Below are 25,737 nucleotides of genomic sequence, written 5' to 3'. Positions count from 1 at the left end.
AAAGCAGAAAACCACAGTTAACACTTGGGACGACACATTGGCAGTTTTCAGTCAGTGTGTTTGACCCTTTCTCTTTCTCTGATTGCCAGTCATTCTGAATATAAAATTTAAATCCGTATTTTTATTTAGTTAAGGTACGATTTTTCCCCATCTTATTATAATCCCTTCAAACCATTTTCAATGACTGTGATACATTATAATGCTGTATTATAATTCACGTAGTCATTCTCCTGTTGTTAGTCATTTGTGTGGATTCCAGGCTTTTTTCCCCTCCCTATTCTAAATAATTCAGTAATAAACAGGTCTCTACATAAACCCTTTCCTTTATTTTGTATTATTTCTTTAGAAATGATTCTTAGACATAAAACCACTGGTGTAGAAGGTATCAACAGTTGTAATCCTCCCATTTACTGTCAAAAGAATTCTGCGGGCATCTGGAGGTGGGTATAGTCTCTTTTTTCCACCAATCTGTTGAATACAGTCTGAGAGAAAAGCTGACTCAGAGCTTGAACTCCTAGAGGAGGTCTCAGCTTTTTTTTTTTTTATTGTACTCTCTTTTCTTCCCAGTGGCAAGCAGGCTTGGGACCCTCCCTGGCTCCTGCCAGGGCTCCTTCCTAGGTTCAGAGGCAAATGCACTTTCTCTTGGGATCTCTTTCTGGGTGGCTGCATCTCATCCAATATGGATGGATATGCGCTTTGTCACCTTTCCTTGCAAAATGACTTACCCAATATCCAGGTCAGTGGAGAAGGCTGCCCTCCTGAATGTCTAGTTGTGACTTTGCACAACAGCTTCATGCCTAGCTTAAAGCCCAGCTAAAAATAAAGCTCCCTGTGGCTTTTGTCTCCCTTGGGGACCACCTGGGGAGGCTTTTTCATTTATAAACTGGAGATAAAAGTCTCAGGTGGGATTTGGGTCTCCGCAACTCCGGCTGCATTGCCCAACATTCTCTGGATTGCTAGTGACAGAAATCCAGCCCAGGTACCTCAAGGAAAGCGATGTGCTCATATGTAAATGGTTAACATCTGGCTCTTGGGTGGGGGTGGGGATAGAAGCCCTGATCTGCAGTATTTTCAGATTTCCATGGACTGGAAACACCCCGAGGCTGCTAGAATAAATACCTCTACCAGGGCTGATTGCAAGCTCCAACTGGTTAACAAACAGTTCACAAAGTTCCTGAGAAGTGAACAATAGGCTCTTCAAACCAGAAGGAGCCTAGTCTGGTACACTCAGCGGGGGAGAGGTGATGAACTTAGGTCATCAACCTGTGGGAAGAGCCCAGACACAGAATATGACCTCAGGAATGATGGGAACCAGGGAGTCTAATGCCAACAGGATTCTCTGCAAACCAACTTATTATTATTATTATTTTTTCCACTACAGATAGCCTCTCTCCATGTTTCAATAGACATGACTACTGGCAGCTTCCAGAATCATGTCCTCAAGTGATTCACAACCAGAGAAAAATGAGGGCCTCTCTTCCAGACAGGGCTGGTTTGAAGAATCCCAGTGAAGGTTGACCAGGGTCGGGGCATTGTCCGAAGATTGTGGGGTCTGTTAGAAGGGGGAGGTTCAGTTGCTGGTCAGACCATTAACCATCTGGATACCATCAGAACCTGGTTCCCATCTCTACTAGTCTTCAAAGTGGCTGATTCAATGACAACATGAAGGAGCTGTTTTACCCTACCTGTCTTAGCATTATATTTTATAGTTTTTTAAAAAATCTCAGCTAATTTCTTAGACACCAATAATAACACATCAGTGTTTTAAATACTTCTATTTCTCGTATCACAAGGGAGACTTGCAAGATGCTCCCATGTGTTGAGAAATTGTATTTCCTCTTTTGTGAGTTATTTTCATGTCTTTTTTTCCTCACTTATCTCCTGGGATTTTCAGGTTAAAAAAAAAAATTTCTTCATTCAACAACTACTACTATAGGCCAAGCATCTGTAAGCACAGGAATACAATACCAAACAAGACAGACAAGGTTCCCACTTTTAGAGCACTTATCCTATTTGTATGGTCTTTTTAGATAATAATATTACTAATTTTTGCTTGTCATATTTACAACATATTTTGCTTGTCATATTTACGTATTTACAACAATATTTACAGAAGTGTTCTTTCTGTGTGCTTTCTTATTCTTTCATAGACAGTTTCATATTTTCATGTAGTTAAATCAGATCTACTCCCCCCTCCTTTTTTGGGGGGGACTTTCCCCTTTTAATTTAAACCTTTTTCTTCCATGCTTACAATTCCATTTCCCCACCAAAATTTTGAGATCATATTCTTTTTCTTTCCTATTTTCCTAGGCTTGAAACTTTTGTATTAAATGATTTAATTTAGGGGTGCCTGGGTGGCTCAGTTGTTAAGCGTCTGCCTTTGGGTCAGGTCATGATCCCGGGGTCCTCGGATCGAGTCCCACAACAGGCTCCCTGCTCAGCAGGAAACCTGCTTCTCCCTCGCCCACTCCCCCTGCTTGTGTTCCTGCTCTCCCCCTGCTTGTGTTCCTGCTCTCGCTATCTCTCTGTCAAATAAATAAATAAAATCTTTTAAAAAAATGATTTCTTTGTAATTTATCATAGTGTGTGGATGAGCTGAGCATCTAAATGGGTCATTTTCTGCCAACATGAAACAGAGTGAATTTTGATCGCTGGAGGGGCAAGGTATGGGTTGTTGGAAGGAAATTGGATTTGCTCAGTTTAGGGAATTGATGTGGGAAATGGTGAGGAAGGGGGAATAATGAGCATAAATGGGGTGGGTAGAGTTCTTCTGGAATAAAGGGTCCATATACTGTAGTGATTCTTAACCAGGGCGGGACATACCTGTTGACTGGGCAGCTTTAATGAAGTACCCAAGCCTGCGCCCTTCCATTGGTAGGCTGATATGAGACCAGGGTTCATCTATTTTTTAAAAAGCTCCCTGGGGACTACTGATGTGGGAAATTGTGGGGGATAAATCTAGTCAGAGCAGATCGAGAGAGGTGTCAATGCCAAGCTGAATGTAGGTCCAGGAAGCCCCTGAGAGGAGAGTAGAAGGAGCATGGACTTTGGACTCAGGCAGGTGTTTCAGTATCATTTTTGACACCTGTAGGCTGTTACTGGGGCAGACCACTGGTCTTCTCTAAGTCTTTTTTTTCTGTCCTATACAAACTTAATCATATTTACCTCATAGGGTTGTGATGATTCAGTGGGAAATCAAGTACAAAATGCTTGGCTCAGCACCTGATATTTTAATTAATTCTCCCTTCTTCCTCTTGAACGAGCCTTTGACCCATGCCATGCCTGCTTCATAGCCTTTGGGACGAACTGATGCAAGACGTTTCCAGAAGAAACAGGTAAATACATGTCAGGATGAGAAACGAAAACAGGTCCAAGTGTCCGTTAGTCCCAGAGGTTTCAGAAGCCTTCAGAGAGGCTGTACCTTTTTGGAGAGGAATCCTCCTTCCTTAGAGAAATGGAAAGAAGCTTTGAACGTCACAAAGGCCCTGTCTTCATAAGCTTGGCAAAGGCAAAATCTGGCTTTACTATAGGCCACCTCGGCTCAGTAGCAGAGATAATCCCAGGTCCTGGGCAGCTTAGCTTATAAACCAAGCACAGCTGTTGTGAAAATAATGCAGGCAGGGTCACTTTTATGAAAGAAAATTCTCACGCAAATCTGTTTACAGAGTGAAAGATCTCCTTTCTCCGGAATGGAAAATGCCATTACTTCTCAGAAGATCCACCTGACTTAATTTCGCATCATTAGTATTCATTCAGCGATTTGACCAATATTTGTTGATATCACTTCTGTTTGACAAGTACTTTGGAACTGCTTCTACACAGTACTCATTTAAAACTGGTTTTCCATGCTGCCCTACATACAAGTTGACGCCAAATATTTATTTTTGGGTGCTAATCAGTACTCCTTGGAGGAATGCTAATTAGAATGCTAATCCATATTCTTTGGAAGTCACCCATCCAAAAGACAGTTAGGATTAGTGGAAAGGGAAAGGAGTTTGGAGTCAGAAGCACGTGTCTCCAACCTGGACTCTTGACTATGTGACTTTAAGCCGATGGCTAAAACACGCTGGGCCCCAGGTCTTACTTTTCTCTAAAATGAAAATGTCTTTCTTACTCTAAAGCCAGTACTCTCTTTCTGGAAGAGCAGATTGGGTGGGTGGAAGGGAGGAATGACCTTATTCATTTTAGAAGACAGAAACTTGCATGGTATCAGAGAGGAGAAAGAGGCCAGCCTGCCCACGGGGAGGGTGTGTTTGGGAACGAGAGGTATCACTGGGACAGCAGAGGAAGGGCCCTTCTAGTCACACCCCAAAAGCCCAGGCTTTAAGATGTGGTCTTAGAAGTCTCTGTATGATGGAGGGGCTTGAGCTGCTGGGTGGGAGATGCGTGCACCAAGAGTCACGTTGCAACTGAATTGAAAGTTTTCGCTGAGTAGAGTGCTTCTCTACTTTGCCTTCGCTTCTGACAAATAGGTCAAAAGAAGGGTGGTATTTCTTTTACTTGAAGAACAACAGCACCTAGGCTTTACTGGAGCAAGAGGGGCTTAGATCATTAAGAGATTTGCAATCTCCTGGCTGACATCGGTGCAGAGAGGAGTTCATTAGTTCATTACTCACTCAATCTCTTCCACATCCTGGACAGGTCTCCTGAATTACTGTGATGATCATTGTGTTTGAAAGCTTCCTGATGAACACCTAGTGGCCTCACTCCCATCCACCCCCTTCTAGGTGAAATCTTTTCTGAGGCTCAGCTGGGTTGTAAACAGCAGGCGCCTAGTTCTGCCTGCTGGGTCCTAGGAGATAGCCTAAAGCTGATAAGCCCAGCACTTGCTGCTTCCCTACAGGGTCCCTATAAAATGAAGGGGCCCAGGACTTAGCAGAAGTCACACAATCCGAACTGCTGGACTCCCCTCTCTACCTTTTTGAAGGCTGAGGAATTCAACCAAAGCAATATAATACTACATCTACATACAATTCTGGTATCATGTCGAGACCTAAGGATTTTCAGAGCAAAAAACCAATGTAAGGAAACAGCAAGTCTCCAGGGCAGTTAAACATCAAGGGATAACCAGGTGTTAATGGTTAGGGACCCAGCCTACACAGGACCGTGTCATTCAGTTCATCAGACGCTTACTGAGCTCTTACTAGGCACCGGATCTTGGGCTGGATACTGGGTGATGGTGGGAGAGATCCAGAGATAATGATGCTAATGACAATGATGGAAAGAGTAGCATGTGCTGAGAGCGACTGTGTGCCAGAAATTGTGCTCATTTCTTTATTCTCTAAAAAGTAGGGGCTCCATAGATACTTGTTGGTGAACTACTCACTTGCCCCAGCTATACTGGCCTCCTCTCTGCTCCTCAGATGCACCTCAGGGCCTTTGCATTCACTCTTTTCTCTACCTGGAAGACTCTTCTTCCAGGCATTTGCGTGGTTGGCTCCCATACCTCCTTGAGATCTTTACTCCAATGTCACCCTCTCTGTGAGGTCTTCTTGACCACCTGATCTAAAATAGCAATCCCAATCCCACAGCCTTCCTGTTTCCCTTTCTCCACTTTACTTTTCCCCCTTAGCACTACCTAGCGTCCTGTGTTTTACTGATGTGCTATTACCTGGTCTCCCTTGCTGGCATGAAAGCTCCACAAGGATAGGGATTTTGAGTTGCTTGTTCATGGCTGTAGCCCCCTTGCCTAGTCAGATGCTCACATCTTTGTGCAACACGTGAATCAGGTGCACTCATCTCATACTAAAATCAAACTTTCTGGGTCAGTTACCCATGCAACAATAAGCATGAAGGATAGTGCAGTGAAATGAAGCCGACAAGGTTTTACCCTCTAGAGATCCATGGCCTGATGGGGATAGGATATTACCCTAATTACATAATGCTCTCCATTCTGCTGAAACAGAGCATGATGGGTGCTTTACCGATATTCTTTCACTGAAATCTTACCACAATTCTAGGCCATTGGTGGTACTGTAAGCCACAGTTTATGGATGCTATTTTAGTTTTTTCTAGCGCTGAAAATATCCATCTAGGCTCTGAATTATAGAGGGGCTGGCTTTATTTAGTTGGCACACATTAATGGTCATTTTGTATCTGAAGCTTACAGTGATCACGGTTCTCTTTCATATTTGTTATCTCCCACGAATCCTACAAAGTATTCATCTTCCTCTATAAATGAGGAAACTGAGGACCAGAGAAGTTAGGTAACTTTCCAGAACCACACAGCCTCGTAAGTCTTCCAGATAGGATCAAACCCAACCCAATCCGTATCCTTACCACTCTCCTTTATTCTGAGGAGGAGCTCAAATGATGGAGGGACTGAGCAGGGGGAGAGGACAGGTGGTCAGGGACTAGATTTTCCTGGAAGGAGGCTGCTGGGACTTCCAGATTGGAAGGCTGGGGAGAAGAGCTTGAACAAAGAACAAGGACTTGCAGGTGGTTATGGGTCAGGGGGAGTGGAATCCTAGATGGGAGGGGATGCGTAATTCCCGAACCCTCATTCTGCTCCCTTCCCCCCCACCCCACTCCTGGTCATTCTGCTCCCCCTGTGATAAGGAGATGTGGGAGATTTCTTGAGCAAGGTCGGGGGAGGGTTTTTTACAGCAACTTCTCTCATTCACTAAGGAATCCATCATAGCCATGCACCTCTTATATCTATGTGGTTAAATTAGCAACACACATTTGTTACATGCTGTCTGAACCTTCCTACAACATTGCATTTCTACATATTACCCACTTCTACTAAACTTTCAAAACTTGGAGACTTTCCCAACACCCCACCCCCTTGAGAGTGGGTACTCTGACAGTGCGGGATGCTGAGAATCAGAAGGCATCATACATTACGTACAGTCATATCCATACAATTAGCCATCCATCGTGTTTTGAGTGCCTCCTACAATCCAGGCAAACTGCCTGGCACTAGGGATAAGCAAAGGAATTGATCAGTCTCTGCCCCAAAAGCTCTAGTGTGGAAGACAGTACATAAACAGGCAATCACAATACATCCTGGTAGGGGCTGTGACCATCTGGGGGCTGGGGGGGGAAGGGCACCAGGGAGGGATGTCTTATCCACGTTGGGGTGGGGGCACGAAAAGTTTCAAGGAAGCTGAGTTCCTTAGACATTATGGCAAATTAGGGCAACTGAAGGGAAGCTCAATCTGGCTACACAGAGTAGGAAGGGATTTGAGGGAGAAATGAGGCTAGGAAGAGAAGCAGGGGTCAGACTGTCAAGAGTTTTTAAATATATACTATTTTGTTTTATTTATTATTTTATTTTTTTCCCTACAGCACACGTAACGGGTAAAACGTGTCCACCAGCAGCCTGGTGAGAGGGTGCAGTTGCAGAGATGAATTACCTGTGTCAGGCTGAGATACAGTCCTGTCCTCTCCCTCCCAGTTTGAGATTCATGATGCTCATTAAGCATGTGGATTTTATCAGTAAGCCTTGGATAAATGACTCCGTCAGACTAGGTGTGTTTTCTTATCAGTCTGTCCATTCATGTGCTAATTGGAAGTGTGAGTTCTCAGATCGACTGCCGGATTCTAGCCTTGACTCCTACCATTCTCAAGTTGTGTCACCTTGTACAAGTTGTCCCCCCTGGTGGGGAAACTGGATCAGTATTACTGCGGTGCCTCCATCGAAGGCTCACTCAGGCTGGAAGGAGGTAACGCATATTAAGCTCCGGGAATAATGCCCGGCACACAGTAAGTGATAAGTAAATGGTGACTTTTGTGGTCCTCCAGGTCCCCTGCAGCCTAACCGTGTTAGCAATCATCCTCTTGGTCACCGGCATCCCCATCATCATCACCCCTCCCGCCATCATTCCTGGTATCATTGTAACGATACTGAAATTCTAGGAGGTCATTCCTCACTGGGTTCCTCCCCTCCACTGACCCTCCTTGTGGTATTCTTATGAAAGGGAAGGCCCTACGTAGACGGATTTGACTCACGTGAAATTCATTACGTTTATTGAGCTCCTACTATGTGCCAGATATTGTGTTCTAGGTACTAGGGAATCCAAGAGTGAGCTCAATAAAGTTTTCAGGCATGGAACTTACACTCTAATGAGAAGAGGCAGACAATAATAATTACATAAGCAGAGAAAAACAAATACTCTAGAGAAACATGAAGCCAGGGAAGATGGACAGACAGTATCTTGGGTTGGGCAGCTGTTATCATCTATCTTCCAAGAAAGAGTTCCCCTCCTGCACGGAGCTACAGAATTTGGAGTTGGGGAGTTCCTGGGGGTGGGAACTGCTGAGACCATGTCCTAACACTCCAGAGCCAGCTACAAAGGAGGCCCCCACTTCGAACACACACCCTGTTTGCAGGGCATTCCGGCCCACGTCTTGGCCTCTGGGGGTCTTGTCAACCTGGAACCGAGAAGAGGCAATCAACAGTAAGTAGTAACAGGGGCTTTCTGCTTCGGCATTCCAACAGAAATACAGGAAACCAAGAGGGCTGCAGGCCTACAAATCTCTGCCTTATCATTTATGGTCCATGCACCCTGAGGATGTTCAGAAGTGTCTTCGCACAAGCTGAGGGAAAGGAAAAGATGTCTCTAGCTCTTCCTCCTCTTCTCCACCCACATTCCTGACCATCTAATATGCTTTAGGGAGGAAGAAGAGGACAAGGGATAGAGGTGAAAAACTCTGGGTGTCGGGGGGAGCAGGGAAACCTCCTCCACATGCATGCTGTGCTGATTCAGAGGATGGGCTAGGAGAATGGAAACCTCCCAGCACCACTTTTTCCTGCCCTAGAAGATTCGACGAGGCACTCCTCTCCTCTTGGTGCAGCCAAACACCACGGCAGAACACGCTTCAGAGGAAAACACTGCCTGCTTTCTCAGGTCAAACACATCAGAGCCTGTGGTCTATAAGCCACATAGGGGTGCTGGGAGTGCCAAGAAGTAATGATGAAAGAAAATGGGTTGAAATCTAGACATTGAAGCTTTGTGTAGCTCTGCTTTGCTCAGTGACTCTGCAAGCTGTATTAGCTACCCTCTAATTCCCTGAGCCCTGCTATGTGCCCTGCATCATACGCTGTCTCTCAGCGACCCGGTGAGGTAGTTCTTATTACCCACCCCTCACAGATGAAGACACAGAGGTTCAGAGAGGTCACGCTCTTCAGTCAGTCATGGCAGCTGAATTTGAACCCACGTTAGTCTATTTGGGAGTCGGTGTCTTAACCATTATACTTCACTACTTCCCAGAGGAAAGAGTCAAGAGGGAAACAGTGAAAATAACAACACTCTCCTCCCCCACCTGCTATGTTTCTGGTGCTCAGCAGAGGCAGAAAATTGAGAAATCTTCCATGTGTTCTGGCATAAGTTCTGTCTCAACTTTAAAAAATGTGAATATTTAATTATTTCTGATACCAGATATGACTATTTTTCTCTAGGAAACAGATTAATAGAATGAGAAAGGTCTTTAGAGATGCCAAAGAGCTGACCTTGAAATCCACGGAGAAGGTTAAGTACACTTCTCCAGGGCACAGTTAGGTTGGTGGCAGAACTAAGGTTAAAAGAGCAGTGCTCCTGTCTCCCAGGCCAGAGCCTGGAGGAGCCCCCAAAGCTGCTTTGCAGGTTATCACTGCCCTAACAGATGACCGCTTGAAGGAGGATGACTGCTTTGTTTGCACACTAGGGATTTTAAACACAAGCTGAACTCAGCTGAACAGTTGTTAAACAAGGCTCTTCTGGCCCCTTCTGATGAGTTAGTCTCTGCCATCTCCTTTCCTAGGTCATGTGCTCTTTTGAATTAGGAGATTCCTGCGATTTCTCCTTGTAATTACCTGGAGTGGATGTTCCTCTCTCTCTGGGGCAGATGGTTGTATTTCTAGTTCAGAACCTGCTGTCATTTACTCTGGCCTCCCACACTAATACTGACTCTTCTGTCTGCCTGGCTGGCTTCTGCCAACCTCTGCAATCTGGACCCATTCCACCCAGCTCATCTTTTTCTTCCCCATGTCGTGACACACACTACTTCTTGTCAGATCGCAGTCCTGGGCTTACCCTATTTCTGCCACAGAAATATCCTCCGTGCTCTCCCCCTGTGCAAATCCATTCTTCAAGGCTTTGCTCAGACCCTCCTGCCCCAGATTTCCCCATATACCTACAGCCCTGGATGAGCTCCCTTGACATTTATTTTCTCAAGCACATAATTTGACCCTCAAAATGTTTCCGCACATTCCTCCAAATGTAATGCAGGCCCCTTGAGGGCAGGCCCACGTGTTCATTGGTTCCCTAGAGACTTTTAAAAGCACCTCATATGGTGAGATACAAAGAGAGATATAAGTGATGGTTGCTTCTCGTCCTGGAGGGGAGACTAGTACTTTGCAGACATCTGTCTGGTGCATATCGTACCCTCCACAAAGGTTTGTTTTATTGAACTAACATATATGATGCCCCTTATTGCAACAAGAGGTGGCGTTATAGGGAAGGCATCATGAAAGAAGTGACATTTGAACTGGGCCTTAAGAACAAGGAATGTTACTTTAAAAACAGAATTGGCAGAAGAAACCTTTTCCGACAGCCGGCTGCCAGGCACACACACCGCCAGGCACAAAGCACACCAGGTTCAGGGGGAAAGCAGCGGAGCTCTGTCCCTGCCCCAGCACCAACTAGCCTTAGTGAGAGTGGGCAGGTTGCTTAACTTCCCTGCCCCCTCCCCTTTCCTTCCCACTCCAAAGTAGGATGGGCTCTGGAAGAGGTCGTTCAAATCATAGCTGTGTGACCTTCAGCCAATCAGCTGGGGCGGGGGCTCAGTTTCCTTCCAATAAGACGGATAAAATAATCTTGCCTTGCAAGGTTTTGTGAGGTTTTAAGAACATATTTAAGTTGCTAAATGCAGAGCTTGGTGTTACTGTATTTCCTTCTACCAGAGTAGGGGTGACAACCCCGATCTGCCTCCCTCTCCTGGCGCCGCCCCAGGTTTCCCAGCACACAGCACAGAGCCTGTCCGTTGTAGGGGCTACGGATAGACTGCAGGACCCCTAAAGGGAAAATGGAGTTGAAAGAGCTTCAGAAAAAAAAAAAAAAAAGTAAATAGCATGGATAGTGGACTTACCAGGGAAGGGGGATGCTCAATAAATGCGTTTCCTTGAATAGACTTTGTGCAGTCCAAGAATCTTTGCTAACTCTCTCTAAACATGCCTCCGCCGAGCCAACTGGTTTCTCGAAGCTCCTTCTGCCTCCGCCTTCAAACCCCCATTAAGAGTCAAGGCCCCACACGGATCGGGCTGGGAGGGTGTTATGGGGAGGGGCGGGATTTCCCCAAGTCCCTAGAGAAAAGATGGGGGGCGTAGTCAGGTTCCCGCCTCCTTCCTCCCATTCCCGGGGGCAGGGCTCCTGGGCGCCCCCCCCCCTTCATTTCCTCTCTCAACAGGTCGGAGGGAAGGGACTCGAACTTGGCCCAAGGCAAAAGCTCAACCCCAGCTCTCCTCCCTCCGACCCGCCTGGCCACCCCCACTTCAGCCGCCTATCCCCGGGGCCCTTGTGGCACCCGCTCAGTCGCCAGTCCCGGCCCCGCCATCGACCCAGACCTGCGCCCCTCCCTTTGGTCACCTCGACTCCCGGCCCCCGCCTGGGTAGACCCAGGCCAGTTGCCCTCCCTACTTCGGCGCCTCCTGCCCCCTCCCACTCGGCCACTTCAGTCGCCTGCCCCGGCCTCCGTAGACCCCGCTGGGACACCCCGCCCCCCACCCCGGCCGCCGCAGACCGCACTCGGCCACCACCCTCCCCTCGGCTCCCCCAGCCCCCACCGAAGGCCTCGTAGACCCCGCTGGGACCCCCCCCACTGCCACCTCGGCCCCGTAGACCTCGCTGGGACACCCTCCCCCCAACCCGGCCGCCTCAGACCGCGCTCGACCACCACCCTCCCCTCGGCTCCCCCACCCCGGGCCTCGTAGACCCGCCTGGAACACCCCCACCCCGGCCGCGTGGACCCCGCGGCGCCGCCCCCCGCTCGGCCCCCCTCCTTGGGGTCGTGGCGGCAGGGGGAGGGGCCGCGCCGGCCCCCGCGTGCGTGGCAGGCTCTCTCGGCTCGGCTCTCCCGGCCTCCCTTCCCGGGAGGCGGGGTCGGCGCCGCGGCGGCGGCGGAGGCAGGCCCCCTCCTCCTTCCTCCCTCGTCCGGCCTCCTTCCTCGCGCGCCCGCCGCCCGCTCTCTCTCGGCCGCTCCGACGCCAGCAGCGCCCGCGTGCCGCTCGCCCAACCCCGGGGGAGCCCGAGGAAGTTTCCCGGGCCGCGTGCCCCGCTCGCTCGCCTCGCAGTCCGCGGCCTCACCTGCCGCCGCGCCCGCCATGCCCTCGGTCAAACAAAGGGGCTCCAAGGGCGGCCACGGGGCCGCGAGCCCTTCGGAGAAGGGCGCCCACCCGTCGGGCGGCGCGGATGACGTGGCGAAGAAGCCGCCGCCGGCGCCGCAGCAGCCGCCGCCGCCCGCGCCGCACCCGCAGCAGCACCCGCCGCAGCATCCGCAGAACCAGGCGCACGGCAAGGGCGGCCACCGCGGCGGCAAGTCCTCCGCCTCCGCCTCCGCCGCCGCCGCCGCCTCGTCCTCGGCGTCCTGCTCGCGCAGGCTCGGCCGGGCGCTCAACTTTCTCTTCTACCTCGCCCTGGTGGCGGCGGCCGCCTTCTCGGGCTGGTGTGTCCACCACGTCCTGGAGGAGGTCCAGCAGGTCCGGCGCGGCCACCAGGACTTCTCCCGGCAGAGGGAGGAGCTGGGCCAGGGCTTGCAGGGCGTCGAGCAGAAGGTGGGTACCCCGGCCCCCCGACCCGCGGCGCCCTGCGCCACAGCCGGGCCGCTGGCTCTGCCCAGGCCCCGGGGGCCGGGACCAGAGCCGGGCTCCCTACTCGGGCGGTCCGGGCTGGGGATGCCCCGTCCCCGGGCCCCTAGTCCCCGCGCGGTCCCCAGACCCTCTTTGTTAATGGCCGCGGAGGAATCGGCCCCGAGGGATGGGCCGCCGCGAGGATGGTCAGGCCAGCCGGAGAGGGTGGGCCAAGGGCCTGTCACAGGGAATTAGCGGTGACCTGTAAGGAAGCCGCCAGGCTCTGGGGAGCCCATTCTCTTCGGATTAGGAACCGCTGAATGGGCAGAGTTGTTTGAAAAGGAGGTAGGAAGGGACGCCAGCGCATCCCTGGGAGCCTCGCGCAAGGCCGCACCTGGGCTCCCTGTGGAAGACATCTGAGCCAGGTTTTCATAAATCCCGATCCTGGGGAAGAAAAAGCAAGTAATCATATTCATTTGCGAAGTTCAAATGAAATATTACCTATCTTCAGACCCCTTGGCTTTGGTGGACCAGTGTCCCCATGTGGGCCTTTGAAGTAGCATAAACCAGCTTCAGAGGAAAGCAAAGGCCCCCAAATACTAGAGGGTACTGGTGAGTAATACCACAAGACACATTTACGTGATGTTAAGAGGGCTTACTCATTATCTAATCATCATAGCCACCCTGGCGGGGAGGGAGGAGTAGCAGTTTTGACTCCATTTTCCAGACAAGAAGATTGAGGTTTAGAGAGATCAAGTGAATTGATAAAGACCCCAGCTGGTGAGTGGCAAACTCCATGAGAATGTCTAGGCCACTGCCCAGTTTGGGGTCCACTGAGGCCTCTCTCAGGTATGGATGGACCCAACTTTCACCACAGAGCCTCTTGGGTTCCACCCTGTCTGTATTTTTCCACACCAGGTGCATCTCCCTCCGTCTGATCCCTTCTCTCATTCCTCCTCCACCGTCCTCCACTAATGTCATTGCTCAATGAAAGTTGGTTGTATGATCGAAACAAAAAATCCCGCCACCACTTCTGAGCCCGGAAGGGCTGCCTCCCTTTTCCCAGCATGCTGCCTGCTCTGCCAAGTTTCTATTGACTTTTGTGGAGTATGCAGGACTAGGAATTTCCTCTCAAGACTGGCAGAGCAACTGGGATGAGTCAGCCTGCTCCATGCTGCAGGCCAAGGGAGGTGACTTTTCGGAGGCAATTAAGTAGGCAGTGCTGCTTTGCCTATCCTGAATGTCAACTCATTCTTAAGAAGTAGGACATACCGCTGAAGCATAATCACTAGCCTCTCGTTTCCTCTCTCTCGTCCACCCGGTTACCAATCAATCACAATATTTATTGAAGTCTGATAGTGATATGGAGGCCTCTTGGCCCTGTGGAGGGGGTAGGAAGGTGCAAAAAGGCACAAATCCTGTTTGCAAAGCAGCACGTAAGTAGGTTTCAGGGAAGGGTCACTGCTGTGTGAGTTCAGAAGAGAGAGGGTGTGGAGTTTGCCTAGGCCTTTATCCCAGTGGCCAGGGCAGTGCCAGTGTAGACCTCGCTGGTGGTAACTGTTGAGAGGAGGAGTGGAGACACAGAGGCAGGGGGCTGTCTTGAGTATGTTGAAGGGACAGCAGGTGGCTGTCCAGCCTGTAGCAGAGTAACATTTAGGAAGTAGTGAGATGGGAAATTGAACTTGAGGCCCAGATGGGGAAGGTCTTGAATCGTGGTTAAAGAAACTGGGCTTTACTCTCTCTGCTTCTCCCCTGCCTCTCCCTTATTCCCTCCTCCCTGGCTCCTACCTCTTTTCTATCAAAGCTGTGTGTAGATTACTTTCCGCTTTGGGGCCGAGTTTTCCCATCTACACAGAGAAGGGAGGGCTCTGTCCAGATTTTTAAGCATCCACCTGGCTGTACACTGTTGAAACAGTGACCTTTCTTCTTAATTGAGCAGTGTAATCAAGCTGTATGTAATGCCTCGTATTTATTGTGCACTCATCTCTTTTGACTCTCACAGCAGCCCCGAGAGGTGAGCACGAGTAGACTCCCCACCTTTCACAGATGAAGAGAGTGAGACACAAGAAGGCAGAGTAAATGCAAGGTTGCACAGCTAGTAAGGGGCAGGACTAGGATTCATACTGCAGTTAGCTCCTGGAACACTCTTAACCGTGTGTCTGTTCATTTTGTTATCTTGCCTGTGCCCCACTTGGTATGTAGTAGGTGCTCAATTAATGCTTAGTCCGGTGATATGGAACTCAGAACGTGCCCAGAACAGTACTGAGATTTGTCACTGTGTGTGACTACTTCTGTCTGCACCTCGGAGGTGGCCAGGAAATAGGAGATTTTGCTTTGAAGAATGAGTCGTGCTGGCTCCTCAGACAGCCTAAGCTTGAGCCCCTTTTTAACTGTGATGCTTGGTGCAGGGTGGGGTTTGGTTCTTAGCAGGAACATATACTTACAACATTATTACTCATAATTAGTGTTCCATTATGGGCTAGGCATCCTATTAAGTGCTTCCCAGCCATGCTCTGAGGCAGGATCCATTTATTAGCACTGTTTCACAGGTGGGCCAGGAGGCCCTGGAGCCTGCTGTGTTACTCATTCAGGGTCACACACGGACCCTAAGTGGGGGAACCGGGATCGGAGTCAAAAGCAGTGTGACTTAAAGCACTCGACTTCACGGGGCGCTCACCTGGTCTCATTCTGCAGACACTTTCGGTGTGGGGAGATGGTCCAGGTCTGCTGAATGACCGCAGCCTGGGCAGAGAAGCTGGCCTGTCCTTACATGGAAGGTTCAGCGGGCACAGTGGGTGCGGGCTTCCGAAAACGTTGGTAGTTCAGTTGGAGGCCGGGAGGGGCCCGTGTTGCCCTGGTGGATCCAGGGTGGCATAAAGTGATGGTTCAGGAGAGACAGGCGAATGAGATGAACAGCTATTTGTGGAAGAGTGAGTTCTCTGGTTGTGTTTCTTTGTTTTCTCATCCTGACTCTGGAGGAATCAGGGCTGCTGAGGTAGGTGGCGTCTCCTGCAGGCGCTTAGTGCGCTTTGAACAGGCTTCTGCTCAAGCTTATCACTAGAGGTTAAGAGCTCAGGTTGGGACATCACACGTTCTGGGATTTTGCTGCTCAGCCTGACCACTTCCCAGTCTCCTGATTTGTAAACTGGAAATCAGTGGGAGCCACGCACTCATGAGGGTATTACGAAGTAGTTTGCATATCTGTTGGTGTACAGGAAATGCCCCAATGAACGGCAGCCACGACCGTCTCCCCGCGTGCTGTGAGCTCCTCGAGTGCAGGGACCCTGTCCTAGCCATTATTTTCCTGCCCACCATTTGGTGGCCACCCCACATGTTGGGGAAACAGATGCATCCACTGCATGTTGATTATAATGAGGTCTTTGCATGTAAAGATGTACAGCTCACAGCACCATCTGTAGGGGGGCGATTTCCGTATTCTTTTCATAGTGTTGGGGGTTGGTGTTTCATCCATAATTTCTGATCTACTCCCCTTCCTAGCCATTTGCCAAGAGCCAGCCCATGTTAGGGGTGACAGGGATCAGAGGGGAAGTGGACCAGCTCAGTCTTCACCAGGCTTTGTACTAGTAGTTAACTGTTCCTGCTCCATTCAGAAAATACTGAATGAGCGCCAGCCACGTTGCAGGTCCCGTGCTCACCCGCCCGCGCCGCTGTTCTGAGTGCGGTGCGTGACAGGCGGGTGCTGTGATTGAACAACTTCGTTTGGAGGTGAGTTCTCCCTAGTACCTTCTCAGAGTACCCTTTATGACTCAGGTTATATTGAGTCGAACAGGGAAATTGTCTAGTCTTCTGGAGTCCCTGAAAACCTAATTCTAATCTATCTAAAACTCACAGACTGTTGGAAACCGAAATGGACTTTAGAAACTATTTGTTAATAGATGAGGAGTTGCGACCTGGAAAGTGAGTGACTTATGTGTGCTCACAGATCTGGTTTTAGGTGGGGCTGGAACCAGAGTCCAGGCATCCTGTTCTCGGTTCTGTAGCTTTTCCCCTGAGGCATGAGGGCTAAGGATGGTCTCCGAATCTCCTGACTGCTGAGCTACTCCCAGAGGAAAGATTAAACAATAATGAAGACCATGGCTGCCATTTGTTGATCATTCACTATGTGTCTGGCACAGCTGAAGCTTTAGATATATTCACTCGCTTAATCCTCGCAAGATGAGCTTGCCAGTCAGGTACTATTTTGTTCCCATCCTGCAGCTGAGGCAACCAAGGCACAGACGTGCTGAGTAACTTGCCCAAGATCACACAGCTAGGAATGTCCAAGCCAAGATTCGAACATAGGCAGTCTGGTTCCAGAGCCCATGATATTTTATTTTTTACCTTGTTGCCATGGAAATATTCAGGCGTAAACAGAAGAGATCAATAGAGTGAACCCCCGTTTCAGTAGTGCTTTTTTTTCTTTTTTTGCTATTCTTGTTTCATTCTATCACCACCTCTTCCCTCCCATTTTGTTTTGCTCTTTTTGGGCCGGAGGGAGAGCTGGGTCTCTGAAGCCTTCTATTCCACCCTTGGTCGGGTGCCCACCTGATCTCTCTCACTCTCAGATACTCTGGGTGTTGGGAAATAGCCCAGGTCTGTGGAATGGCTGCAGCCTGAGCGGGGAGGATGGCCTGCCCTGAGTCGGGAGATTCAGCGGGCACAGGCGGGGGCAGGCCGTCTGGAGGGCCCGTGAGGCTCTGGCAGACCCAGTGGATATCGAGCCAGGATCTGATTTTGACTGATAGCATTAGTTCACCCCAAGTATTTCAAGATTTATTTCTAACAAATAGGAGCTTCTTCTCTTCCCTTTCCTTTTGGCAAAACACAGTATATTATACCTAACAAAGTTAACGGTAATGCTTGCTTCTCGTCTGATACCTAGTTCAAAATCAGATTTCCCTGACCCCCTTAAAAAATATCTCTTTTATAGTTGGCTTTGTTTGAATCAGGATCCATATAAATCCACACATTACGTTTGGTTGATAAATCTCTTAAATTTCTTTTAATGTGTAATAGTTTCCTGGCTTTCTGCCTTTAAAGATGCCATTTAATTCTTGAAGATCCTCATTCTTTGTTGTGTAGAATTTTCCACATCGTGGGTTTGGCTGATTGCACTCTCATAGGATGTTTTTCTCTTATTGTGAATTGGTGGTTAGAGCTGGAGACTTGAGAGATTCAGATTCTTTTTTTGCAAGAAAGCATTTTGGGTGGCTCTGTGAGCCAATAGTCACCAGCCCGTCAGGCTCGACACATCAAACCGGCTCCCCGGAGAGGTTCCAGGTCAGACCTTGGTTAGGGGAGAATTTATTTAGAATGAGTGTGTCGTGGCAAACAGGATCATAACGTGCTCACAAAGCCAGAGAATGCTAAGGGAACATCTGGCCCACGGTCCTATTTTCGGGTGAGGACAGTGACTTGGTCAGGGCTGCCCAACTAGAAGTGGCAAGCTAGACACCTAAACCTTTGTCTCTTGCCTCCCAGCCCAGTGTCTCCCATGTGCCTCAGCTTTTCTCCCTGTGAAAAGTTGTAAGACTTTTCAGTTGCAAGAGCTAGAAATTCAGCCTAACTGGCTTAGAGAGGGAGGGGGGAGGGAGAGTCCGAGAGAACTTAATTGGCTTAAACTAAAAAGTTCAGGAGATTCCTTCAGGTATAGCTGTACCCAGAGATGCACATTGTGTCTTCAGAACTCGATCTTGCCATCTCTCAGTTCTGCTTCCCACTGTGCTGGCTTGATTCGTAGACTGGCATTCTTCGTGGGCCAGTCTGAGCCTCTCCAGGCTTCCATCATCCTATAGCTAGCAGTCCGAGTAGAAAAAGGTTTTCTGTACCAGTAGTTTTAACAGAAGTCTTGGAATTGACTGACCGGCCTTAGGACTTAGGCCCATCCCTGGGCTAATCACGGTGGCTTCAGGAGGGAGGACCCCAGGAGCACTTGGAAAGGGCCTTTCAGTTGGTCCCCCAAAGCACATGGACTGTGTGTGGAGGGAAGGTTCTCCAAGGACAATCATTTTCCTGTTCTAGAAGAGGGACCTGGAAACCGGGCAGACAAAAAGAAAGCTGTATTGCATAAAACTCAGCAGCTCTTCTCAGCAGTTAACATGTGGATTTTGGTTACAGGTGCAGTCTCTTCAAGCCACATTTGGGACTTTTGAGTCCATCTTAAGAAGCTCCCAGCATAAACAAGACCTCACGGAGAAAGCTGTGAAGCAAGGGGAGAGTGAGATCAACCGGATCAGTGAAGTTCTGCAGAAGCTCCAGAACGAGATTCTCAAAGACCTCTCTGATGGCATCCACGTGGTGAAGGATGCCCGGGAGCGGGACTTCACGTCTCTTGAGAACACGGTGGAGGAAAGGCTGACGGAACTTACCAAGTCCATCAACGACAACATTGCTATCTTCACCGAAGTCCAGAAGAGGAGCCAGAAGGAAATCAGCGATGTGAAGGCGAAGGTTGCCTCCCTGGAAGACTCCGAGGGCTACAAGCAGGATTTGAAAGCCTTGACGGAAGCTGTGAAGGAAACACAGTCCTCTGTGAAGTCCAGAGAAAAGGACATCGAGGCCCTGAGAAGCACCCTCCAGACCTTGGAGTCTGATGTCTACACTGAGGTCAAGGAGCTGGTGAGCCTCAAGCAGGAGCAGCTGAAGTTCAAGGAGGCGGCCAATTCGGAGCACCTCACCTTGCAGGCCCTCACAGAGAAGCTCCTGCAGTCCGAGGAGGTCACCTCCCGCCTTCCTGAGGAGATCAGGAGACTCAGGGAGGAGCTGCGCCACCTGGAAGCCGAGGCCCTTAGGCCGGAAGAAGATGGGGTTTACAAACACTCTGACTCCTTGGCGGCGCTCCAGGAGAAGAGTCAGGGACTGGACTCCAGGCTCCAAACTGTGGAAGACGGCATGGATGCCGTGCAGACGGCCTCCACCCGGCACAGTGAGGACCTGGAGGCCCTGCTGGCCAAGAGCGAGGAGCACGAGCGGCGCCTGGCCGCCCTGCAGGAGCACGTGGTGGGCCTGGGCCCTTCGGGGGCTGACGCGGGCGGCCTGGCCGGCACGGTGGGGAGCCTGGGGGAGGCCCAGCTCTCACTCTACAGTGACGTGGAGGACCTGAAGAGAAGCGTGGGTGAGCTCCCCAGCACCGTGGAGGCTCTCCAGAAGGTGCAGGAGCAAGTCCACACGCTGCTGGGCCAGGACCCGGCCCGGGCGGCCCCCTTGCCTCAGGACTTCCTGGACAGACTCTCTTCTCTAGACAACCTCAAAGCCTCAGTCAGCCAAGTGGAGTCGGACTTGAGGATGCTCAGGACTGCTGTGGACAGTTTGGTCGCCTACTCGGTGAAAATAGAAACCAACGAGAACAACTTGGAATCAGCTAAGGGCTTGTTAGATGACCTGAGAAATGACCTGGATAGGTTGTTTTTGAAAGTGGAAAAGATTCACGAAAAAGTCTGAATGAATTGCGTGTGTAGGGTGCAGAGTTAAGTCGTTTCTCATGACCAAAAAATGTGTTGTTTTCTTCCATCGCGCCCTACCCCCATGTTCTTTGTCCCCTCTTAAAAAGCAGTGGACACCCCCCCTGAACACCAAGGCATTTTATGTTTTTGTGCCCAGTTAATTTATTTACGACTATTACCATACACCATTGGTTTCTCAAGTTTTCTGCTTCTGCTTTTGGTTTTCCTCAAGGCCCGGCCCCTGCCAATCAGAGGTGCCTTTTAGAAGGGATGACTCTAGTGTCAGAGAAGAATGGCTTCAATTGAGGATTAGCAGAGGCAGATTAAGTGTAACCTCAAAAAACCTTGCCTGGCTGACAGATTTCACATAAAAAAAAGTGGGGGGAGGAGGCACTTCTCTTTCTAATTCTCTTTAAGGAAAATTAGTTTTACCTTTATTTTTTTTTTTAATTTTTTTTTTTTTTAAAGCTTCTGGCTGAAGTTTTCATGAGCTGCCACTCACTTCTTGTCTTCCACTTTAAATTGGTTAAAACTCACAAGAGTCAGCTCCGTGGGAGGGAGACAAGCCCCTCGGTTTTTAGTTGATAAGAACCAGCTGCTTGACTTGCTGGGCACCTCCCGTGGTGTGGGGTGTCTTTTCCATTCCTGAATCATCTCGTGATCTCAAAGGTAACTATGCAAAGAATCCAGATGGTTCTGAATACAAAGGCACCACACCTCACAGAGTCCACTGTGGCCGGCCTGCGTCACCTCTTGGTCGGGTCCCCAAATAATACATAGGTTTAGAATCCTGGAAAGGGGACTCCCTGGATTCTTTCAGGAAATGTGTGATGAGAGTGGTCCACAAAGGCATGGGCTGTCTCTCCCCGGAGAATGGAGGCCACGTGTTTCTATTTTACCATTATGTCCATGAAGAGGTTTGCTGTCCGAGCAGACCCCCATCTGTCAGGAGGAATGTGTGCATTTTCTGTAGTTTTTTGCTGTTTTCCTTCGAGCTGTACTGTTCTTTAATGGCTGTCTTGCCCTTCAAAAAAGAAGAAAAAAAGAAAAGAAAAAAAAGGTTTGTTTAGTTTACTGTGAAATGAACTGTATGGCTTATTTACAGTATTTTTAATTCTTAATAAACACTTGAGCTTTGTTACGACTTTTCTAGAGTGGTGGCTTTCTGAGAATTTAGCAATTGCGATGTATTTTGTTAATTAGATTAGAAAGATTGGGAAGTTTTCAATTTTAAGACTTTGTTTCAATTCTAAAAGCAAGGTGGCCTCATTCGTAGGCCTGGGGACATATCTTTGATTGACTGTTACAGGTTTGGTTATAGGTCTTCACAGGACTCCCCACTCTTAGCTACAGCAGAATCTTCTGGGAACTTCAAACAATCCCTGGGCCTGCCCCCAGGGATTCCGATTCAGTGGGTGTATAGAGGGCTTGCATTAGCATTTCAAAGGCTCCCTGCTGATTGGAAAGTGCAGCCCGGTTTGAGAACTGTGGTCTTAGACCATCTTAGTGAGCTGCAGCCTCCAGTTTCCTTGGGGAAACTGGTATCTGATGCTGTTTATTGAGTCCCTGTGTGCCAGGCCTTATGCTAAGCACTGAATAGGCCCCTGTATCTTCCTCCTAATATTCCCCAGAGCTAGGCGGCTTCATTCCCCATTTTACTGAGGGGCCGCAGGCTGGCAAGCGTCGTGTAAATTCATTATTAGCTAGGAAGTGGCAGGGCTGAGATTTGAACCCAGTCCTGCTCTGAACTGTGACAGCAAACTCCACATTCCACCAGCACGAGTGCAGGGCCCCCGAAGCCCTGTTCCAGAGCCTGAGGCTGCAGGAACTCTTCTCTCCCACCCAGGGTGGAGAGGGAGAGGAGGGCCTGCGTGCGAATGTGGTCTGCCCTCCTTTCTGGCTGGAGGGCCCCTCCTCCCTGAACTTTTTGGTCAGTCATTCTGGGTCCCTGAGGCAGCATCCCCCCTAAGGCGTCACAACTCCTAGCGGATGTTTTTCCAAAGTAGTTTGCAAGTCAGGATGGACCCTTTATTGGTGTTAGAAATAATTTGTAATTTTATTTTCAAGTGGATGAGTTGAGAGATAAAACTAGTTCAGTGACAAGTTTTGCCCTCCTTTGTGGAGAGTGCTGGACAGCATAAACTTCCATGCTTGGGAAAATGAAATTTTGGTTTCTTTTCAGGTTGGTTGATTGTATTAGGCATTTTCTTGATCTTCCTCTTGACACCGTTTCTGCAGTCTTTAACCTCAGGCTATGGAGTGGTTTAATAGATTATCATTTATTTTTTAAAAAGATTTTATTTATTTATTTGAGAGCATGCTAGCGGGAGGGGGGGCAGAGGGCTCTATCCCACCACCCTGAAATCTTGACGTGAGCCAAAATCAAGAGTCCTACGCTCAACGACTGAGCCACCCAGGTGCCCCTAATAGATTGTCATTTAATATTATAGTAGAAAACCTCTAAGGGTCAGAAAAATAACCAAATTTAAATTCAGATGGTGGAAATAAAAAGAATGCATTATGAATTCACATATTCCTGATGGTGGGGCAGTTACAGGTAGATCTTACCCCAGATAACAATCACAATTCAGTCTTGTTCCTGTGTCTGCTCATTCCTTCACTCAGTGAACATGACTGAGCCCACAGCCAGCCATTTTGCTAAGTGAATTCAGGATGCACGTGACCCGATCCTTGTCCTCAGGGGGCCTATAGCGCAGTGGGGGCGATGGTCTCGTAAACTGGTAGATGTCCTAAGGAATTACAGGTGCTATAATCAGGTATAATGGGGCACAGAGCGGGGATTGGTCAGTTCTGCCTCGCTTCAGCTGTGATGGTTAGAACAGGCTTGCAGAGGCCCCGGGGGCAGTCTCTCGGAATGCCTCCACGCGGGATGGGAACCTTCAGGAAACCGGGCGCCTGCCCCTTGAACAGGGAATAGACGCAAGTTACTGACGATATTGATTAGACTGCAGACGATCCAGCACCAGGATAAGAGACTGCAGTGAAATTCCCCAGGTAAGGTTGTCAGCACACGGATCACCCAGACTGGTGCTGATGCCGGCGACCACGGGAATGACACCTCACGGGGTGGAACGAGGGTACAGGAGGGAGGTGAGGGTAGGGCTTAGCACAGCACTTGGTACATGGAGCTCCAGGGCCGTCCTACCAGAGTTAAAAGATTGAAATATCTCTGTGCTGCTTGGTAAAGAGCTGCAACCCTGAGCCCTCTCTTCCCTCCCCAGGGACCACCAGACTTGGGGTCCCACATGAATAGGGCAACACCCCGGCTCAGCAGGGGCCTCCATGGCCAGTGTTCGTTCTGATGAGTGGGCACCCGTGCTTTACCAGGGGTCAAAGAGTTTGAAATCAGTCTATGTCCCCTTCAGAGCATGCCTATGATTCACTGATCTGTTTTTCTGGGAACGTTTGGACACACCCCTACCAGACATCTCAGGTTCCACACTGAAGTCCTCATTTCCCCCAGGAGTAAGTGGGGCCACTGCTCCCCCCGTCGCTTGAGCCAGAAGCTCAGGGGAGCCCCGTGTCCCTGTCTCTCCACATCCGCTCCCGTTGAAGCCCTGATGCTGCAGCTGCCCCATCCCTCGCCTTCGCTCCATCTGGCCAGACACTGGCCAGTGTCTGAAATCCAGCAGTAGCCCCTCATGGCACCCCTGTGTGTTACCCGGCAACAGAAACGTGGGGTGTGCACCCAGTATTCGTTCAACAATATTCAGAGAGCACGGCTCTGCCAGACACCAAGGAGATGACTAAGAACAAGACAGGCTTCCTGCTTTCAGGATTCTCGTGGTCCAGTTGGATGAGACCAGCAGTAAATATGGAAGGAAACAGATATTAAGCATGCAAATTGCAGTATCTGTCTTGAGAGACAGGAACAGCTCAAGTAGCCTTCCTGTCTCTAGCCTGGCTCCCACTCAAGGAATTCACCAGGGGTGACCAGGTAATCTTTCTCAAAAGCAAATCTGCACGTGACTCTTCCCCACTACATCCTTCAGTGTCTCCCCTTTGGCTTCAGGAGAAAATTGCAGCCATGGTGTGGCTGAGGGAGAGCTTTCTGACTGCTCTCTCTCTGCCATCCAGCCTCATCTGCTGTGCACTCTTGCTGCTAGGTGCACTGACCAACTGAACCACTCCTCACCTCAGTGCCTTTGCATACACTTCTTCCTTCTACTCAGAGTTTCCCACCTCCCTGAACCTGAACCACTGGCTGAATTTGGGAGATCCTCCTGCAAGCTCATACATTCCAGGCTTCTTGCTATGAAAGGGCTCCTCCCTCTGCATTATGATTGCTTTCTCGTCTGATGGTGCACTCCATGGATGACAGGGTTGTTTCTTCTGTATCCAGCGATATCACCGTGCTTGGCCCACATCAGTAACGATAAAAATAACATTTACTGACTACTTACTATGTGCCAACCCCTGTTCTGAGGGTGTGTAAAGATTCACTCATTCAAGTGGTGCAGCAGTCAAGGAAGGGTCCTATTGCTAGGACCCCCATTTTTCAGGTGGAGAAACTGAGGCACAGAGAAGTAATTTTTTCCAAGTACTTATTTGTCACAGCTGGTAAGTGGTAGAGCCAGATTTAGAACCCAGTGGTCTTAAGTTAAAAACTGTGCTCTGAACTACTGTAGACTGGTTTCTTTTCCACTTAATACCTAGCATTTGGAAGTGGGGAGGGTTACTTTTCATTGAAGTACGACTTGCGAGCTTTAAGGCATGCACATCGAATGTAGACGTAGCTGATTGGAGTTTTATATGTTACATCACATACTAACCACCAGATCAAGATATACAACATGTCCAGCACCCCAGAGACTTCCTGTGCCTGGCAGTCAATAACCCCCAAAGATAACTACTGTCCTGGCTGCTATCACCATAGGCTATTTTTGCCCATTTTTGAATTTCATATAAATGGAATCATGCCATATAAGACCTGGTATTCCTTAAAAAAAAAAAAAAAGAGCTTTATTAGGATATAATTCACATACTATAAAGTCCACCCTATTAAAATATACAACTGTTCTTAGTATATTCACACAAGGCTGGACCCATTCTTACCAGTCTTGCCCTTGTTACATATAAAAAAATAGGCAGCACAGAGGTGTTCAATAAATAGCAGATGTTTGAGTCCTTAGGGGTTTTGAACTGGACAGTGTGTTTTGGGCTCTCCATCTTGCTGCCCAGTGACTCAGAGAGAAAAGGGGAGGGTGCAGTGTCATGCGGATGCTCTTCCTCTTGCCTCCAGGCTAGTTCCACAGGAGAGGAGATGAAAGCCACAAAGGCAGAGGGTTCGGCTGCCCTCGCCCCTCCTTAGGCTGTATTTGGCCGAGGGATTGATTCCACAAGTGGCTATTATGAAGGTGAGACGCCCAGTAGAACAGGGGACATGGTGTGTAATCACACACAGCATGACACGTGCATGGGTAGCAGGGACTGATGAGGTCTTGGACCTTGGAGGGGCCTGCCCAGCATCCAGTTCTCCTTCGGTTGGTAACAATTCCCCTAGTTTTC

The 25,737-nt window shown here is 49.2% G+C and overlaps 2 protein-coding genes across 2 annotated transcripts in view; one reads left to right on the top strand and one right to left on the bottom strand.

Annotated features, from left to right (window-relative positions):
- Window positions 1–11,526, bottom strand: part of TCP11L2 (t-complex 11 like 2) — a 65,623-nt gene extending 54,097 nt beyond the window's left edge. The window contains exon 1 of the mRNA XM_081822343.1: window positions 11,071–11,526. The gene's annotated coding sequence lies outside the window, so the exon portion shown is untranslated. The remainder of the gene's footprint in view (window positions 1–11,070) is intronic.
- Window positions 11,527–12,120: 594 nt separating this feature from the next.
- CKAP4 (cytoskeleton associated protein 4) lies at window positions 12,121–21,352 on the top strand. The gene is made up of 2 exons (XM_006750563.3): window positions 12,121–12,751; window positions 18,884–21,352. Exons 1-2 carry the CDS (start codon window positions 12,302–12,304, stop codon window positions 20,204–20,206), a joined length of 1,773 nt encoding a protein of 590 aa, XP_006750626.2. The 5' UTR covers window positions 12,121–12,301; the 3' UTR covers window positions 20,207–21,352.
- The last annotated feature ends 4,385 nt before the right edge of the window (window positions 21,353–25,737 follow it).

The sequence above is a fragment of the Leptonychotes weddellii genome, chromosome 5 (genome assembly GCF_054177405.1).
Source record: "Leptonychotes weddellii isolate Sample4059 chromosome 5, ASM5417740v2, whole genome shotgun sequence".
Taxonomy (NCBI): domain Eukaryota; kingdom Metazoa; phylum Chordata; class Mammalia; order Carnivora; family Phocidae; genus Leptonychotes; species Leptonychotes weddellii.
This window is presented reverse-complemented; position numbering and strand designations above follow the sequence as displayed.

Excerpts from the sequence above, each read along its gene's own strand:
- CKAP4 (XM_006750563.3), top strand. The coding sequence starts at position 12,302 with ATGCCCTCGGTCAAACAAAGGGGCTCCAAGGGCGGCCACGGGGCCGCG. Across the intron at positions 12,752-18,883 it reads TGCAGGGCGTCGAGCAGAAG|GTGCAGTCTCTTCAAGCCAC; the intron begins GTGGGTACCCCG and ends TTTTGGTTACAG.